At 48.4% G+C, this 20,474-nt stretch overlaps 1 protein-coding gene across 1 annotated transcript in view; it reads left to right on the top strand.

The window, feature by feature from the left end:
• SLC9A9 (solute carrier family 9 member A9) overlaps positions 1-20,474 on the top strand; it is a 484,070-nt gene that overhangs the window by 11,096 nt on the left and 452,500 nt on the right. The window contains exon 2 of the mRNA XM_087818510.1: positions 2,765-2,967. Within this exon, the coding sequence (XP_087674636.1) occupies positions 2,765-2,967 (203 nt within the window). The remainder of the gene's footprint in view (positions 1-2,764; positions 2,968-20,474) is intronic.

Here is a 20,474-nt window from a genome sequence, read left to right as displayed (position 1 = left end):
AGGCCAGGAGCTGAGACCATTGTCAGCTGCACTCCCCACAGAGGGAGATCCATCTGACAGGTGCGTTTTCATGGCCATTGCATCAGGTCACCCCGGCAGCAAGCGGCTTACTGCATTTACCCCAGAGTAGCTCTTCTTGAAGGCTGGGGCCTGAGTGGTGCAGAGGGCAGGCAGGGCCATCCAGATGTTGAGGCCGTGCATGGATTTAGCCATAGGGGCCTGGACACAGGCACTGGTTATTAAGACAAACACTTGTTTTCCCTGCTTGGGTTAAAAGTGGAGCTTCATGTGTGCTTGTCATTGCATTGAAGGCATATTGTAGAATCAGTGGCTCACCTGTGGGGCTTTGGAGTGGCACTAATGCAGGACCTTCCCTGCAGTCCCCACGCAGGCAGTGTCTCCCACCACCCTTCACATCCACTCGGTGGAGAGCAGAGTCACGGTGCCAGCCACAGCGCCTGCCGGGCAACCGAGAGCACGGACCCTCGCAGGCAGAGGGTGGGAGAGTGATGTTCTCACGCAGTGCCTGAGCCAAGCGCAGGGGGCGTAGGTGACATGTCACCCTTGTCCATCCTGGCTGGTTCCCACGTAGTCCCCTTGGCGGATCAAGCACTCACGCGCTTATACAGTCATCGCTTCCTTCTCTTGCTGGCAAAGGTGAAGATGGGACATTTCTCGGTACTGAGGGGGAGAGGGCCAAACACGGAAAAATATGTGAAGTAAAATAGTCCTGCAGGAAGCCTGTTTTCATGCTTACCTCGCCTCCAATTCCTTCTCCACATGGGGCCCCTGTGACAGTTCTCATGTTAAGATCTGGTTGTTCCGCTCCCCTGCCTGAAACCTCCCAGTGGTCCCATGTTGCCCGGGGTTAAAGCTGACCGCTCTTACGTGACAGGGGAGCCTCTCTGACCGGGCCCGCCTTGGGCTGCAGTTGAGCATCCCCTCTCCCCTCCCCCCACTTCTCCTCACTGCTCTACTGACTCCCTCAACCCACCAGCTATTTTAGGTCCCTCTGTGTTATGTGTTATCTTAGGTTAGCCTAGCAACTGTTAACACGGAAACACTGGCATCTCAGTGACTATGCAGCAGGAGGGAACTTGTCACTCACACTACAGTCCAGTGCAGGTGCTCCTGGTTCCCGCCTGGGTCTCAGGGCAGGTGCCTTTGTTGTCTCCCCATTCATCTGATACATGAGAAAAGAGAAGGGAGCAAACACCCGACTGCTTCAGTTTGGTGGCCCAGAAGTGGCACATATCACTTTGCTTATATTCCATTGTTGAGAGCCCACCAGATGCAACACAGCCAGGAGACAATCTCTGGCTGAGCAGTCACTTCTCAGCAGCTACTCCGCAGACCGGAGAACATAAACCTCAGGGACTCCCAGCTGTTCCTGCTGTTACTCGCACGCCACCACCCACAGGTGTAGCCTGCCTCCCAACTCCTTCCCTTCCTCGGCTCATCTGGACAAATCTATGTGGCCTTTTAAGATTCGTCTAAAGCTCTGCATCCCTCAAAAGGCTTTGGAGGACCTCCACTCTACACTCACATAACACAGAGCTCAGCACCTGTCATCGCACACACCACATTGTATCACGACTGTTGCTTATGTTTGGTTCTTCATTTTACAAACCTGAGCTCATGTAGGCTGTATTTTTATTTTAAATCAGTAAGTGTCTGGCACAAAATATGCACCCACAAATATTTTACTAAATAAGTGAAAGGATATCGGAGGACTAGATTCACAGGAGTGTGGTGAGGCACCTAACATTGGGTGTTTAGAGACTGAACTTTATCTTAAAAGAGTAGATTTATGTTAACACAGGTACGTTGATCCTAAATTTTAAACTGAGGACTGTGTAGGCCTCTGCAGCTTCTTCTCTTGTGAAATCCCTCATGTTAAGAGCATGCGGTGGTCAGATCGCCACACGCTCCTCACAGAGTTTATGCGCGTAAATGTCAAGGGCCACACTGGCTTCGACTCTTCGACTCTTCACTGAAAGGAATGTTACTCCAGTAGAATGCCTTTGGCTGCAAGTAAGCTGAAACTTGAGTCAGAATTGTTTGAAAAATTAGAGAATGTACTTGCCGCATAGCAAGAAGTATAGAATGAGGGCAGCTCCAGGATAGGTTGACCCAGTGGCTCAGTTAAGGTGCCCAGGACCTGGGCTCTGTCTGTATCTCTCTCTTACCTTCCTCAGTGTGTATTTACTGTGTCCTTGGACTGGATCCCCTTAAGGTCCCAGATATCTGCCAACAAAAAGTGGGGAAATATATTGCATTGGTTATGTCCTGAGGGAGAAAACAAGTACCCCTCTCCCCCAACCATGTCAGTGCTTCTTTTTAGTCTGATGGGACTGTCTTACTATCCTGATCTGCAGACTAGAGCCTTTGCCTAGGGGAATTCCATCTCTAACCGGTTAGGCTACTCAGTGTCTGTCTCACAGCGAAGGCTTTCTAAAAGCACTTGGGTGCATAGAAGAGATGGGTAGCTCTTCTCTCCAAAATTCATGGGTCCATTAGGAAGAAAAAAAAGGTGGGGGAATATATGCTGGATATTTAAGCAGTGATGTTCATCACAGATATTTTAACAATACGATCTGTTGAACTGGTATCAATGGAAGAATGAACAATTGTCCAAGCCAGGCAATGCCCCAATTCTCTCTCCTGCCACTTATACTAGTTCCAAATCTCATATTTAGAAGCATCCAATAGTGGACATTTTAGACTGTGCTACTCAAGTGCAATTATTTATTCTTTATTTTAGGCCTCATTATGGGATTGATCCTACGATATGCCACCGCACCAACAGATATTGAAAGTGGAACTGTGTATGATTGTGGAGAACTGGCCTTTAGTCCATCAACCCTGCTGATTAACATCACTGACCACGTTTATGAATATAAATACAAGAGAGAGATAAGCCGGCACAACATCAGTCCTCACCAAGGGAACGCTATGCTTGAAAAGGTAAGGGTCCTGGCTCATCGCTTTTGTTTTCCAGTGTAAACAATTGCACCATGCATGAGTCTCCGTAAGTAACATATTTATTCACACACACATATATATATGCTTTTCAACACCACACTGTTGGGGTGATTTTATTGACTAAGGGGTTAACACCTTGTTATAAATTCTTTTTAAAATTTTTTTTTATTGATTCCAGAGAGGGGGGAAGGGAGAGAGAGACAGAGAGAGAAACATCGATGTGAGAGAGAGACATTGATCGGTTGCCTCTGGTCCTCGTCCTGACTGGAGATCGAACCTGCAACCTAGGTACTTGTTGTTACTGGAATCAGACCTGCAACCTTCGGGTGCACAGGCCAGTGCTCCAACAAACTGAGCCACACCGGCCAGGGCTGATATACTCTAACTGTAAGCCCAGTTGTCTGTATGTTTATATAATTTTTCATATTATTTATTTCAAGCTATAGTTAAATTAGGTAAAAAGATATAATCCAGCTGACTCTGCCTTTCATGATACTTAACTCAAGTTTTCACATGTGTGTTTTATGAATCATTATATATATTTCCAGCTGGATACTCAGTTCAAATTTCCCTTAAGTCAAAAGGAAAATGGGGGATGGAAAAATTTGCACTTGCAAACCTTGATCTAGGATGACTGGCCTTGGCTGGCACACGAAATGCCGCCACTGGCTGGCTGGAAGCCCACTGCCAAGAGAGTAATCTCAGTGGACTGGACTTCACTAGTTTAGTTACAGGACCTTAGGCAGAGAAACCTGAGATGTGACTCATCTTTTAAAAATAGTTTCATGATTGCAAATATGTAAAGTGCCTCAGGCACTGAAAGGCAAACTCCCCTCCGCTTATGGACGCTGGGTGAGAGACAGTGCCGCCGCCTGTTGTGGTGCCTGCGTGTTGTGGTCAGTCTTTGCGGTAGGCGGACGTATGTTCAACAGGACAGGCCACGCGAGGGGCCGGGATTTCACGCGGCCCACTCCAGCCCCTTTGGGCCTGGCTGAGAACTTCCTGGAGACCGTGGCAGCGTGTTTTAACGCTTTTATCCCACATGGATGTGGCTCTGTTTTCATGTGTACATTTGTTTTCCATTTTGAGAGACCTGAGGTGGGAGGGGTGACGCTTGGTCTGCATTGTTTCTCATCCAAGTCGGGTATTTTTAGTGTTTTTCTTCACATTATCTCTCACTAACACGTTTCTGGATTAACTTCCTCCTACCACTTGGTGAGGGCTCAGGAAAGTCAAACTAAATATAATAGTAGCCTGAGCCAGACTCAGTCAGGAAGGCTAGCTGAAGCACATGAAAGAAAGTGAAGGGACATATTTCTAGAGTAAAAAGGGGCAACTCCTAGATCTGCTGTTGTGGATGCTCTCTTCTCCCTGGTCACAGGAAGGATAGAAAATGATCTGTCTTGAAATAAGCACTTTTTTAAATGACCTCATTAGCAGCACAAGATTTTAATCAAAACACACTCTTCAGTTTTACCGTTGGTTTTGTACCAGGACATAATCCTCTCCCTCCCCGCTCTCTTACCTACCTTTATCTGCATTTCTTAGCGGTACTTTTCTTCAAACAGATTGGCCTCCAAAGATGCTGATAATTATCTCTGTTACGACAGCAATTCTGTTCTCTAACAAAATTAGATTGCCAACGAACACCAGGTCAGATATTTTGTGTCCCTTATTGACAAAATGATTCCTTTATCAGCAGCACACTCCAGAGTTTGCTCTTGAAACATTAAGGCGAGAGGTGAGGATGTTGGGGCTGCTGGGGCCCTCTGGGTTTCCACTGGGGAGAGTGCGAGTCCTGCACATAAAATGCCTGATTGACCTTGAACGGCTCAAGTATTTTCTAGATTAACGTCTGAATCATGTGACTTGTTGAGTCGTAATTCAAAGTTGTTTCTCAAGATGTCCAAGGTTGGCAATGGCTGACATACCCTGGTTGCTACCGGGGAAAGGGGCACCCACTGGTACGCCCACCATGTTAGACAACTTTCCGTGGAAAGGTCTTGTTTATAAATGGCCAGAGCATGTCTTAGTGCACACTCATTGCTTATGTGCCAATGTCGGGGAACTCTAGTCTTCGAAAATGAAAAACCCACAGTCTGTCTTCCTTACGGGATTTCTCCACTACATGCAACTATCCTATCAATCAATCAACCACTCAACCTATGTCAGATACAGAAAGATTCCAAAAAAGGGTGTATTCATTGGAAGGCTTCTAGGGAGGTAACGTGGAATAATAGAGAGAAATTCAGGACCAGCCAGGTCTGCCAGGCATCCTTAGCAAATTCCTGAACTTTCTAATCTCCAGCTTTCTTATTCATAAAGTGTGGAAACGGACTAGTGTGCAGGACTGTTGTGCTGTTTAAACGAGGTGATGTATATGAAACGCCCGGCGCCCGGGAGGACCGCCCACTGCACTGCTGCTCCCGCCGCCGCCAGCGCCACGCCAGTCCTGCGCCAGCCACGCTGCCTCCAGCACGAGCGCCACCGCCGTTACTGCTTCTAGGCAGCATTTGAATGTTTCACATGGGCCAGGGATTAGTAAAACGTGGGTTTGTTTTTTAAGTCATTTAACATCTGTTGAGGAGATAAGACCAATGTATAATATATGCCTGGATATCATTTAGTTCTAAATTTTATCATAGGGGCTGTGAGGACTATAAAGCTTTACAGATTAGTTGTCACAGATGCCTGGACGTGTCAGAGAGGCTCCCTGCAGGAGCTGGCACTTGAGACGGGCTCTGAAGGTTGGACAGGTGGTAGGAGGTAGGGTCAGAAATGCGCTGGGCAGGATGGCCTCGGGGCGCAGCTGCAGGGCGTGGCTGTCGGGAGCGGGACAGCAGAACCTGCTGGTGGGATGTGGGCTCAGCGTGCAGAGAGGCTGAGGCCTGGAGGCGTGAGGCCTGGCTGCAGGGTGTGAGAATCCCAGGATGGTGTAGAGCAGGGTCGGCGATGTGAGAAGGATGTGTGAACATCCCTGGATCTGCACAGAGGTCATCTGACTCAGAGCAAGAAGGAGACCTGACCTCATGAAGTTGAGCCCTGTCAATTCACAGGTGACTGAAACAAGACCTTGAGAACTAAACTGATTTGAGTCACTGGTTCCCAAACATGTCTGCGCATTGGAGTCACTGGAAGATTTAAAATCCCCGACGCTTGTGCTTCGCCCCTGAGTCTGATTTCACTGGTTTGGCGTGTGGCCTGGTCCTTGGAATTTTTAGAAGATCACCGGTGAGTCTAATGGGCTGTCAAGTTTGGGAAGCAGTTTGAAGTCCTGTTTGTTCAGGTGACACGGTGAGGAGGGAAATGCTCACCTGCACCGCTGTCTCCCCTCCACACCAGGGCCCTGTGCTCAGGCCTCCACTCCCGTCCTTCTTGCCTCCATGATCTCACTCCTGCTTTTCAGAAGTCAGGCTCCTTATCCCTAGAATCTGGGTTTTTCCTGAAATTTCATCTCTTCCGAGATCTGCCCTGCAGCCCTTTCACAGGGTGTTGCTTCACTCTTTCCTCCTCCCCCCTCGCTCCCATTTCCCTTTTACTCTGTTTTGTTTACTTAGCATCATCTGAGACTACATATGTGTTTTCTTGCTTATTAATGATCATTTTCCTGCTGTTTACAGTTCACTAGACAGTGAACTTTGCAAATGCAGGGGCCATGCTTTTTCACAGACCAATGTGTCATCAGAGCCCATCACAGTGCCTGACGCACGACTGCTGGTAAATAAAGAGGTAAATGAATAAACAGCATGGCTGAGAGCCGGGCAGAGCATACACAGCTGGAGTGTGTGCAAATTATGATCTGGGACGTGGTGGGCTTGCAGTGTCCTAGATGCTTACTGCTTACTAAGGTGTTATCTAGACTTCGTTGTGTATATATAGAAAATAAATATGTATCTACAGAAATCACGTGGTGGGTCCAGGGTCCCACTACCTGTCAGAGGCAGAGCTGGGACCCATAGCCCTTCGCCCCGAGTCCTGAGTGCTATATGGACCCCATGCCGTTGGGCAGGCTCCCCAGTGGCCCTGTGAACAGAGAAGGGCAGGTGCTGCGGGCTGAGGCTGGGGAGAGTCACAGCGAGACAGGTGGGGACGGGGTCGGTGTGCGAGGGGAGGCCCAGGCAGCAGCCACAGAAGCCACCGTGCGTCCCTCTGGGCCTTCTCCTGGGGGTACTGGTTAAAGACGGTATTGGCTCTTGTTTCGAAAAGTTACAGGAGAGGGAAATGCATCTTACTCAGAAGAACGTAGTTTAGAGGCTGGGATGAAATTCCTGACTTCAGGATCGGGAGAGGCTGGCGGGGATTCCTGGCCACGCAGCCGCCTCTTGGGGGATTTACAGGAGCACGTGCCCTCGGGGCGGGTAGGCCTCGGGGCGTGGGGCAGCCCGGGCCTGATGGCTCTGAGCTCCTCCTGACAAGAAGGTGTAAAAGGGGAGAACAGGGGAGCTGTCGGTGCTTTTGTGCCGTGTGTAAACAGGCAGAAATTTCGGGGAGTACGTATGCCTGACTTGTTTTATTCATGCTCAAAACAGACAGAGGTTTAGAAAAGAAGAAAAATATTTTCCCTTAAAGACCAGTGACAACGGTATTTTTCTGCACAGTACGGACCACTAGCTGATGACCTCAGCACACCCTCCCGTGAGAATAAAACTAGATCGTGTTGCTTCCGTTTGTCCTGTCAGTGTCCCAGGGCCGTTCGCCGATTGTTGTGTGGAGCCCAGGGGAGCTTCACTAGTTTCAGCTGAGCGGACGGGCTGGATCCTACCGCACAGCCGCCTCGCAGACGGCAGCTTGTCGTGTAATATTTAGGAAAACCGCAGTGTGCACTCAGCATTTTGAATTTCATATCAATAGAAAGTTTAAAAACTTGCCTGTGAAGAGCAGGTGATGAAAGAACTTTCTCCATCACTAATTCATTCTTTCAACACAGATGAACTGAATGAGTCCATCGTTTCAATGCTGAAATAAGGGATGGCCTCAAGGAGTTTATTAGAAACCCCAGGGAAACACAGCATATGAATAAATGGATAAATGCGGCACAAGGCAGGCATCAAAGGGGTGGGCCCAGTGCCATGCACTCAGAAGGAGCAGTGTCTCTTCCTGGCAGGATGATAGGAACGCTCCAGGGTAGCTGACTGGTGGTGGTGGTGATGCAGGTGCTGTGTGGAGGCGGGAGAGCCACTCCCAGCAGCGGGCAGAGCATGGCGAGCGGGTGGCGAACGGGGTAGAGGATACTGTGAGAAAGGAAAACGCTTCCAGCCTGTTGAAGTTGGGAGGTCAGTGGGACAGGGGCTGGACATAGGGCGCAGCTCTATTGGGAAACCCCTGAGTGCCAGGCTGAGTCACGCTCACTCGATTTGCAGTCAGTGGGAAAATAAAATGTTGACAAAAGCAGAGGGCTATTTGGGCTGCCATGTACCCAGTAGAGAGTAAGGTAGGGAGACAGAGGAGGCCTGAGCTTGGGTAGCAACCCCGGGCAGACGGAAGAGCAGCGAGGAAGGAGGGTGCTGTGGAGTCTGGGCCAGCCGGACCAGGAGGGGTCACCTGCGCACTCGGCTACCTGGATCTCCGGGGCTGGCAGAGGGGGCTGGGGCAGAAACGGGGAAGCGAGAAGTCAGGGAAGGAGCTGGTTTGCAGGGGAAATCACAAGTGTGGTTTAAAACTGATGGATGAATGAATGTATCTCATTAATGTACTTATCATTGACTTAACATATTATGGTTTTGCCATATTGAGTTGGAGGGGTCAGCAGGGCACGTGGCTAGAGAGGTCTTGCAGACCCAGTACATTTTCAACAACTTGTCAGCACAGTTAAATTTGTACTTCCTCTCATTTATAAACCAGTTGACCATGGTGTGAAAAGTCAAAGAAAACTATGCAGGGAAAATGTTGCCAAGTCCTTGCTTCCTGTGTGACAAGTGACACTGTCGTTTGGTAAGGGAGTTGTTTTGAAGGTACACTGCTGAGTAATCTGTCCTGTCCATTGTTTCCATGAAGAGAAAGCCAGGCTCCAGATCGGTCGCACTGAAACTGCTATCTGTTGCGTTGATAACACTGTATATTTTAGGAATGTTTTAAGGAAGCTCTTATAGCAACAGTAATCACGACTTTTAAAAAATGTTTGTATTTTCAGCATTAAAACATCAGTGTTGCTCCGGCCAGCGTGGCTCAGTGGTCAGAGCGTTGGCCTGCACACCAAATGGTCATGGCTTCGATTCCAGGCAAGGGCACACAGCTGGGTTGCAGGTTCGATCCCTGGCCCTGGCTGGGGAGCGTGCAGGAGGCAACCAATGGATGCGTCTCTCCCATCGATGCTTCGCTTTCTCTATCTCTACCCCCCTCCCTTCCTAATAATCAATGGAAAAAATAGCCTACGGTGAGGATTCACAAACAAACACACACAAATCAGTGTTTTAAATTTTTTTCTGTCGAACTTTTCTCTGGTCCAGAGTCTTAATTCTTACATATTTATTTGTAAACTCCTGTTATTTTCTGGTCTTTCCCTTTCCGTAACTATTCTGATTGCAGAGGCCTGAGGGCAAAGCTCTTTTGGTAACAGGAGCAGTTTGACCGGCCAGAGTCTGGACCACAAGATAAACATGTGCAGTTGATGTGGAGACTCTTTGGGGGAAGATAAAGGAAAGCAGGAAAGAAATTCCCTCTACAACTGTTCTAAGGGCCCTGAAGAAGCAGGCATCGCAGTGCACAGCACTGGGGCTGGAGATGCCCACACTCTTGGTTACCCCGCCCCACAGGCAGGATCCATGGCTTTTACCTCCACATTGGCCTGGTCTCGGCTCTTCCACCCCGACGGCCGGGGCAGCTCAGGGCAGGTGGTGAGCGGATGGGCTGTTTGGATAGACTTAGCTACTTTCATCCTAAAACTAGTTAAGAGATCTGTTGTTAATAAAAGAACTTAACATTTTTATTTGTTATAGTTATTTTCCCACCTTTGTTGAACTTTCTTTGCAGAAAGTTGGCGTCCGACATGATTTCAGAAATGTCTCAAGACTCTAAGTATCCCCCTACCTTTTTGTAGGCATAAAGATATTTTTACTTTGTTTTTTTCAGTTTTGTTGAGATATAATTGACACATAAGGTTGTGTTAGTTTAAGGTGTATAACATAGTGGTTTGATTTGTGTACACTGAGAAATGACCACCACAGTGAGCTTACTTAACATCTCTCATCTCACATAGTTACAGTTCTTGTCTTGAGAACTTTTAAGATCTGCTCTCTCAGAGACTTTCAAATAGGCAATACAGTATTGCTAACCATTGTCACCATGCTGTAATTCCATCCCCAGGACTCATTTATCCTATAACTGGGAGTTTGTACCTTTTGACTCCCTTTACCTATTTCCCAGCCCTCACTGCTCATCTCTGGCAACCACTAGTCTCTTTGCTGTTTCCATGAATTTGGTTTAGTTAGATTCAGCATAAATAAGATCATACAGTGTTGTCTTTATCTTATCCCACTTAGCATAACGTCCCCAAGGTCTGTCCATGCTGTTGCAAGTGGCAGAATTTCTTTCTTTTTTTGGGTGAGTAACATTCCATTGTGTACCTTTGGATTTCTTTATCTATTTCTTTATCCATTTATCCATTGATGGACACTTTGGTTATTTATTTTTTAAAATTTATCTTTATTGCTTTCAGAGAGAGGGAAGGAGAGGGGGAGAGAGAGATAGAAACATCAATGATAAGAGTCATTGATTGAGCCCACAACCCGGGCATGTGCCCTGACCAGGAATTGAACCCCAATAGCCTGGATGCTAGGGAGACTCTCAACCACTGAGCCACGCCCGGCCGGGCTGATTATTTTAATATTTTGGCTATTGTAAGTAATGCTGTAATGAATGTGGGAGTGCAGATATCTCTTTGAGATCCTAATTTCAATTTTGGGGGATAAATACCCAGAAGTGGAAGTGCTGGATCAGGGGTAATTCTACTGTTTTCGTGGGGGCTGTGCCAGTTTACATTCCCGCGTGCAGTGCCCAGGGGCCCCTTTCTCCACATCCTTGTACTCTGTTGTCTCCTGCCATTCTGACAGGTGTGAGGTGCTCTCTCATTGTGGTTTTGATTTGCATTTCCCTGGTGATTAGTTCCACTTGGTTTTAATTTAGTCATTGAACAGAATAGATTTCATTCATTTAGTCATTCAACAGATATTTTTTATTGGGCACTCATCACATGCCAGCCCTGTTCTTGGTGCTGGCAGCCTAGCAGTGAACAGAGCGATGCCTTCACTCTCGTGGACCTTAGCTTCCGGGCGAGACAGACGGGGCAGGTTAGCGCAGGCACTTACGCTCTCCTGTCGGGTGGACATATGTGCTATGGAGAAAAGTTGGCAAAACGAGAGGCTGGGCAGGGACACGTGGTCCTGCAGGGAAGGCCTCCTTGAGGGTACAAAGTTGAACCGAGATCTGAGTGAAGGTGGCAGTGAGCCACACAGAGAGCTAGAAGAGAATTTCAAAACAGAGGGCGAAAGTAAATAACATTGGGTGTGTTTGCTTTCTGTAAGTCATTTTTTCCTTGCCAAGTCTTTGCTGTATAGTTTTCATCGATATTCAAGATCATTGTGTCGCTACAAAAAGTCCTGGAGCCTGGCCAGCATGCCTCAGTGGTTGAGCACTGACCTAGGATCCAGGAGTTCATGGTTCAATTCCCAGTCAGGGTGCATGCCCGGGCTGCGGGCTCCATCCCCAGCCGGGGGCTTGCAGGAGGCAGCCAATCGATCCATGACTCTCTCATCATTGATGTTTCAACTCTCTCTCTCTCTCCCTCTCCCTTCCTCTCTCTAAAATCAATAAAGACATATTTTTTACAAAAAAAAAATAGTCCTGGAAAAGTTATATTTGTCATGAGAGAGAAGGGTGGAGAAGAGAGACACCACCTTGGAGAGGAGGGAAAATGCAGGCGCTGCGGAAATGCAGGAGCATCGAGTGCCAATGGCAGCAGGCTCTGTGTGGCCAGAGCCACTTTTGCAGGCGCGACTTCAGAGCACTCAGCCCAGGCACCGGAGCTGTTCCGCCCCACTCGGACTGGAGTCGGACTCCCCACGCAGGATGCAGAATCACCCTAGACAGCGTCCCTTTGCAGATACCTTTGGGCGAGCTGGGTTAAGCCCCTGCCGCCTGGAGCCTGCTTGGCTCCCTCAGTTGGAAGAGGTAGAGTGAAGGGAAAGTGTAGGAGGAGGTTGAACGCTGGGTTGTGCTCCATAAAACATGACAAAATTCGGCAGGGGGAGAGTGGCTAGGAGAGTAAAGGGAATTGCTTTGCAGATTCCTGGCGTCAAGCTCTAGGAAATAACCCAGAGATTACAGGGAGAAGCAGCTGGGTGCCCAGCCACCTCCCAGTCACTCCTGCCCCCTGGCTGTCACCTGGCCTGGGGTCATCTTTGGTCATCATTAGAAGCCTTTGTGCCTTGGCCGTAGGGAAACCCAGGACTTCGCCCACCTGGCCCCCCTGCCTGCTTCCAGATGGGACTGGGGCTGGCGCTAAGGCGCCCTCTGGGGAAGGGGGGTGGGAGCCTGGGAGCCGGCCCACTGAGCGCACCTGGACCCCTGGCTCAGGTGGGAGTCGCCGCAGCTCTTCTGTGTAAAGGACAGGTTTCCATAGCCGTTTGGGTGGGGAGTTGGTGTCCGGGGCTCTGAAGCTGTTCCCTCTCCCTCTCCGTTCAAGATGGTGGAGAATTATGTCCCATTTTTAAAAATTATGATCCAGGCCTTGTTATCAGACACTCTCTTCTGTATTTATTACGTGTTATCCTTCAACAAAGTATCTCTCCTAAGTAATCTTTTGAAAAACCCCGAAAATATTACTCTTTTTGTTGTTAATCCTCACCTGAGGGTGTTTTTCCCATTGATTTTTAGAGAGAGGGGAGGGAGGGAGGGAGGGAGGGAGGGAGGGAGGGAGGGAGGGAGGGAGGGAGGGAGGGAGAGACATCGACAGAGACACAGCAACTGGGTGCCTCCTGCACACCCCAACTGGGGCTGGGGATTGAACCTGCAACCAGGCATGTGCCCTTCACTGGGAATCACACCTGTGACCCTTTAGTGTGCCAGCCAGCGCTCTAACCACCTAGAACACCATCCAGAGCACCAAAATATTGCTCTGAAACATCAACATATGGGTGGGAAGGGCACAGGTGGTGGTTAGAGCCCCTCTCTGCAGTGAGGACATTGGGGCTCAGACTCTGGTCTGCCTTTAGCCTGGGGGTGACCTTTAGCATGTGACCTAACGCTGGGTGCTTTAGCTTTCCAAGTGAAGCAATGCTAGTACCAACCTCAAAAGGACAAATGAAATAATTCATGTAAACAGTTAACATACCCGGCATGTAAAAGGTTCTCAGTACCTACCAATTATTCTTGCTAGCGACCAGAAAACTGCCGCGTGCTGTAGCACCCTGGTTTCTGAGCCCTGACTCTGTGCCCCCTCAGTGAAACGTCTTGAGCATATGATGCCTATTTACCTACTAATGAGCCGCGAATGCTACCCTGTGACTGCGTCATGTACATTGTAGAGCAGGGTCAGACCAGAATTTTTAAAAGAATGAGATAAAAATGAAATATGAAATGCTCTTTACACATTCCTTAAGCCTATGCCCACCTCAGCTTAACAGCAATAGAATAACCCATATTTTGTTAAAATTTATTTTTATTTTAACTATTTTTTATAGCTTTCTTTAAAAATTCTGCTCCCTTCTGCACCTTAAATACCGTCTCTGGGTCTCAGCAGCACCGGTGTGTACCCGGGCTCCTCCCTCGATAAGGACGCCCCCGGGAGCTGGGTACCTGTAGGAGCCCGAGCCCCCGGTAACCCTGCCCTCTGTGCTCCAGCGCCCAGGTCCTGCGTCCCCGGGCTCCACCTCCGCCCTCGCTTCCTAGCTCAGTTGCACGCTGATATCTCTGTCTCGATGCTTGGACTAGCGTCTGGCCGCATTGTGTTCCAGCTCAGGTCAGGGCCTGGCCGTGGGGGACACTCTGGGGATCCTGGGAGTAGACGATAGGGGAAGTGTCAATCTTCGCTTGTCAGTTGCTGCTTGGCCCTGTCCTAGGTGGTGGCCAGTTTATAGCCAAGTATCCATCCCAGATTCCCCCTCAGAGTGAAGGGCCAGGGCTCCGCGACGGTTGTTGGCTACTCAGAGGGTTGAATTGCTAGAAGTCTCAGCTCCACATAGTTGGTAGGGAGGGAGGGAAAGAGAAAAGCTGGCTGGGCACAGGAGAGAGAAACAAAGGGGAGAAAGGGACAGGGAAAGAGAGAGATTCCCCTCAGACTTTTTAGTCTGAGTGGATAGAACTTAATTAATTAATTAATTAATTTTATTATTATTATTTTTTAATTTTATTATTATTTAAAATATTACAGATGTCCCTTTTTCTCCCCAATGACCCATTCCACCCCGTTCCTTCCCCCTCCCCAGTTCCTCTCCCCACCATTGTCCATGTCCTTGGGTTGTGTATATATGCACATAAATTCTTTGGTTAATCTCTCCCCATCCACCCACCCGCCCTCCTCCATCCCTCTGACATTCATCAGTCTCATCTATGCTCCTATGTCATTGAATCTATTCTGTTCATCAGTTTATTAAGTTCTTTAGATTCCACGTATAAGTGAGATCATGTGATATTTGTCTTTCACTGCCTGGCTTATTTCACTTAGCATAATATTCTCCAGGTCCATCACATTACCAGACTTCAAACTATATTACAAAGCCACTGTAATCGAAACGTCCTGGTATTGGTAGAACTTAATTTAAAACATAAAACGGTGGCAGGAGTGCCCAGTTATCGTTGCTGGTCCCCAGAGAGTAGTTGGTTGTATACGCTTCAATCCTACTGCGTTTCCTGTCTTCCTGAAGGTTGTGAAGCAGCCTGAGGGGGGTCCACATGGCCAGCACAGGAGGGTGCCCCAGTGGGAGGGCGGGAGCCAGAAGGAAGCTGCGCAGTTAACTGGCTGGACTGTTGCATGCAAGCTGCCTGCGTTAGGCGGCCCGGCCCCGCTCGGGTCCGTTTCTGGTTGTAAGACGCGCTGGGTGCTGAGTTACGGGGTTCTGCCGCATGTGGGGCGTGTGGAGTGAGAACGCCCTGCACTCGGGGCTCTGCACCTTCCTCTGGCTGGTGCCCACTGGTTTCCCAGGGCAGTGGGCGCTGGTGGAGTTCAGCCAGCAGGGTGAGCGCCCTTGGATGGGCACCTGCGCAGGGCAGGGGCCGGAGGCCTGGGCGGGTCGAGAAGCTACACCGTGATAAGCTCGCTCCTGGAGCCGGAGGCTCTTCACAGTCATCCCCACTTGGACTGAGATGCCCGGCCTCTCAAACGCCAAATCCTCCCGTCTTTCTGTGAGGGGGCCTTGGGCGAGGTGGCTGTTTGTAGTCCCAGTCGCCTCTGAGGGTCGGGCGGCAGCAGTCCTGCAATAGGACAAGTAAGGCCTCACTCGGTCCGGCGGCCAGCACAGGACCCTGTCGGGGAGGAAAGTCTTTCCCAGCTGTGCAGGCTCTTGGCTGAGGCGCCTCTAATAAAAGACAGATTAACAAGAGAAACAAGCGGATTTGGTAGCATGTTTATTTCACGCTAACATTGAAGAAATCTAGGAAATGAGTACCCCAAAGAGAGGGCTTAGCATTTGTCGTCAACTAAAACGAGAAAGAAGGGTGTGGAAGGCAGGCTGTAGGACGGTGACCGGAGAAGCCCAGCGAGCCCAGCAGGCCCTTCTGCAGATCTGAGGCTCTGTCTTCATTGATAAATCTCTCTTGTCTTAGAGTCACCCTTCTCTTCCCAGTACCAAGAAGGAGCCAGCCTTACAAACACAGGTTTTCTTAATATAAATTTCCCTTACCAAAGAGTAGCTGCTGGCCTCTTTTCAGAGCTTCTCCACTGTCTGCTTTTTCTCAAAACAATCAGCTCAAAATAATCCTTATACCAAAAAGGCATATTTTGGGAGGGCTTATTCTGGTCCCTTATACCTTTTATAGGTTGGACCTGTATATAGGTTATGTGCTCACAAACAGCACCCAGTGATGAGCTAACACAAATGTGGGATGAAATGAAGCTGTGGATACTAGAATGAGCTTGGCTGGCTCTTGAGAGCTGGTCATTTAGTAAATATAGGATTTTTGCAAGGACAGGTTAAACCATTGGCACACTGAAGTGAGCATGGTAAAAGCATTTACACCACAGGAATTGTCAAGTGCTGCAAATCAGGGCTTTGGCCTCCCCTTCTTTTTTCTCCAGAGAGATAGATTACCAGCACACCACCGAAAATATGCCTATCTAATTGCATTTTTAGAAGAATTGGAAATATCTAAAGACGTCATTTTTCACACATTTTTACCAAAAAGTCTTTCCCACATGACGATGGTCTTAAAATTCCACGGTTAGAGCTTCATATCTTCAGCTTCAACTCTGATGACCTCTAAGTTGATATAGAGAAGTGCATAATGTTTTTGTCTTAGTCCGTTCGGGCATCTATAACAAAAATGCCATAGCCTGGGTGACTTAAACAGCAAATTTTATATCTCCCTGTTCCCGAGGCTGGAGAGTCCAAGATCAAGACGCCAGCATATTTGGTGTCTGGTGAGGGCAAGCTTCCTGGTCTGGGTGTAGATGGCAGTCCTCCCACCATGTCCTTACATGGTGGAAATAAAAGGGCTCTCTCAGGGCTCTTTTATGTGGGCACTAATCCGCTCTTGAGGGCGCTCCCCTCATTATCTAATCACCTTCTAAAGCCCCTCCCAATACCTGCACCTTGGGGGTGGATTTCAACCCCCCACTTTGAGGCAACCCCAATATTTAGTCCATTGTAGCTTTGCAGTTAAACACGGCTGAGTCCTCTCTCTGCCCCTCTGACACTGCGGCCTTGGGCCAGTTAACTTCTCCAGATTTTCTCTCTCTGTAAATCAGGAAGCAGTGGTGCCCACTTTAGAGGACAGCTTTCCAGAATAAATGAGAAAGGCTGTGCTCAGTGTTAGCTGTGCTGTAAATTTTTCTCTGCTTCCTGAGCATCTTCTTGACAGGCACGGGCCCCCTGGGAGAGAGCGTGAGGTGGGAAGATAAAGGCAGTTTGGTGCTGTAACGCACCATTTGAAAAACACATTGTTTTAATTTTAAATTAGGTTGTTTGGCACCTGCTTTTTGCTGGTTTCAGCACCTCCCGTCCACCCCCAGTCCCCGCACGCTGCCGACTCAGCCCTTCCCCGCCCAGCCTCCCCAGTCTCGAAGCTCCCCCGTGAGGTCTTGTGATGGGAAGTTGCACCCACACTTCAAAGCTAAGACCCCAAAAGATAATGCAAACTCAGACAGACTGAGGCGAGAAGGAAGCCGTGGGGTGCAATGCTCCCGGGGATTCCGAGGGCGGGACAGCAATGTCTGCTGCCTTCAGTTTCGAGGGTGGCCGGGATTAAGATCAAGGGCGGGGGGGTCACTCCTCATGCATGGGGTTCAGTTGTGTTGGATGCTTTTCCTTTGGCGATTCTCACCTGGGCACTGAGGACGAAAAGCCCGGGGTGAGACGGGGGCGGGCCCTCCTGACACCCGCCTGTTGTCTCGCTGCCCTGCTGCTGCGAGTAGTCTTAGGATGAGTCCCACCGTCACCTCAGGCCCGCAGCTTAGTGGGGGGCAGGTGCCTCCCGCAACAAAGGGCAGGCCCTCGGGGACCAGCAGCCAACCGGGCTACAAGGTACACAGAGTGGGTTAAAAGGCCTGGGGTCCGGGGTCCAGGGCTAGGGGTGGGAAACAATATCAGTGTCTTTTTTTTAATCCACACCTGAGGATATTTTTCCATTGCTTTTCAGAGAGAGAGACATCAATGTGAGAGAGAGAGAGACATCGATGTGAGAGAGACATCGATTGGTTGCCTCCCGCATGCCCCCACCAGGGCTGGGGATCGAGCCTGCAATGGAGGTAGGTGCCCTTGGCTGGAATTGAACCCAGGGCCCTTCAGTCCTCTGGTGATGCTCTAACTACTGAGCCAAACCAGCTAGGGCTCATTTGTCTTTTACTTGGGGCTCGAGAGAAAGGGGGGGGGGGGGGCGATGAATAATTAGGCCAGGACCACAGGCATTACCTGCAACTGTTCTTACTTTTCACAACTTCATGCTTCCAAGTGCAATCAGCAGGTGACGTACGGCTACGTCAGCACAGTCAGGAAGGTAAGAGAGGTCACCGAGAATCTTACGCAGAAACCAGGTCCCCTTCTGGCCGTCGGGGACTGGGTGCTGCGGCACCTGCCTGGAAAGCCACCTTGCATGTATTTGCAGCTAATGTGGACACATCCAGCAGTGGAGTGGGTGACCTGAGCCCGCAGGTGGATGGCAGATGGGACATTGTAGTTAGGAGGTCACCCCTGGAGCCGTATTACTGGGTTCAAATGCCAAGTATCCGCTGTGTGATGGGGGTGAGGTAATCAACCTCCCTGAGCTTCAGTCGCCCCATTTGTAGGGTCATTGTGAGCTGCAGGTGAGAAAATACATGTAAGGCGCTTAGAACAGTGCCTGGCTCATAGCAAGTTCTCAAAATACATGAACTGCTAGTTTCGTTACCATTACTGTTATCAACAAAGCAGTGGACCCACCAGTAGAATCTAGAGTTTGAGCTGAAGTATTGCTACTTACAAGGTTCATGACTTTGGGCAAATAGTTAACTCTGAGCCGTGGTTCCACTTCTGTAAAAACAGGGTGTTCACCTCAGAGGGTTGTTGTGAAAAATAAAATGAGAGATTATGTAGAAAGGCTCTTTTAGTGACAGCCCTGTGGGAATGCCTCGTGTTATTTTTCATTGTTACTGTAATTAATTGACAAGCAGTGACTGCACCAGCCCATGGGTGAGGAAGACAGACCTCAGCTTCAGCCCCGCCTAAGTCAGAAGGGCTGTGCGTTCCCTTTCCCAAGAGGCCGGCTGTTTCCAAAGGCTTCCCCTGCGGCGTGGCCCACGCAAACTCGCCGCTCTTCCGACAGGCGGGCGGACGACCCGTCCAGCCTCAGAACAGGAAACACGCTCACAGCTGACACGGCCCGGGCCGCGCAGTCTCAGCAGCACAGGTCTTAGGACCAGGTCTTCTGACCCTCGGGTCAAAGTTCTCACAACTCACGCTGCCAAATTAAATCTTTAGGGTTATGTAGATGTTTTGTTCTCGATTTTCGGCTTAATTCTGCCTGCAGTTGTAGACACTACCCACCTCCAATGAAATACCAGAGATTATGTCTGTCAGTTCTGCGTGTATAATGTTTGCAATAGTGTATTTCTAACTTCTGGAATTTTAATTACTTGAAAAGTAATCATGATTTTGTGGTATAACAGTCTCACAATTTCTCAGTGATAATTTATGATCATTAAATTTTTCTTTTGCTGTTTCTCTGTCATCTAGTTCTGCTTCCACAGACTTCAATGTAAACTGAATATATTCCTGAGAGGCACTATTTTTAACCACTGACATTCACAATACTAAGTGTCCAACTTGGGGACACTATTGTCAATCTTCCAGAAATTTTTGAAAAGAATGAAAATAACTCAGTAAATTTGGACATGGCATGGGTTAACCATTTAACAAATGTTTACTGCTCACCTGACAGATTCTGTACCAGGCCCTTTAATATTTTATCAAACTGGAAAATCAAATCAGGGTCCTTAATTCCTAACTTTCCTTCATATTATATTATCACCTTTTATCCCTAACGTTTTCAAAGGTTCACTTCTATCTCAGATGCACATACTTCTTTGCCGATTTGAGAATGTGTGGTTTTTATTAGTGATTTTATTACACTTGGTATAATTCCCCAAATGACCACTTTACACAATCTTCATTTGAGGGCAGGAAAGTTTCTTGTTTTTTTAAGGAAGAGTTGAAATAATCCCACAACATTGCGCAAACACTGTAAATGTTTCTAAATTTCCATTCAGTTTTTTACATACATTTCTTTCTGTGTAGTTTAAGTCAAATGGCCTCTAAAACTTTGTGACGATTTTATTAATTTTTCTCATGCCCCAAGCCTCTCCTCTGCTTTGGAAATACAGGGTGATGGTGTGATGTGCTTGAGTTTCCAGTTGTTTTAAATGCCACTGGTGTCAATAGCGCTCCAGTGAGCATCCGCCTGTATAAAGCTTTTCCTATATTTTGAATTATTAAATAGGCTCGCCATTGGATAATAGATATCAAATATTTATTGGACTAAATGTTTTATGGATTTTTGAAAAGACACTGGACAGAGACAGAGGAGCTAATGGAAGTCAGTGGGACAGGGATAAGCCCCCAGATCCTATGAAGGTTCCCGGCAGGAGGCCCTCCGCGAGGGAGAAGAGCACGTGAGGTTCCTATTTCACATCATATGACAAACAAACTGGGGAGGGTTAAAGACTTAACTGTAAACAGACAATAAAATAAAACTTCAGGAGAAAATATGTTTAGGACATCAGGATAGGGAGAGGTTTTTTTAAAAAGGTTACCAAAAGCTGAATCATAGGTAAAAATGGAATAAATTTTACTATATTAAAATAAAAA

Source organism: Miniopterus natalensis, chromosome 6 (genome assembly GCF_054644295.1).
Source record: "Miniopterus natalensis isolate mMinNat1 chromosome 6, mMinNat1.hap1, whole genome shotgun sequence".
Classification (NCBI taxonomy): domain Eukaryota; kingdom Metazoa; phylum Chordata; class Mammalia; order Chiroptera; family Miniopteridae; genus Miniopterus; species Miniopterus natalensis.
The sequence above is the reverse complement of the archived record's forward strand: the minus strand, read 5'-3'. Positions and strand labels throughout refer to the sequence as shown.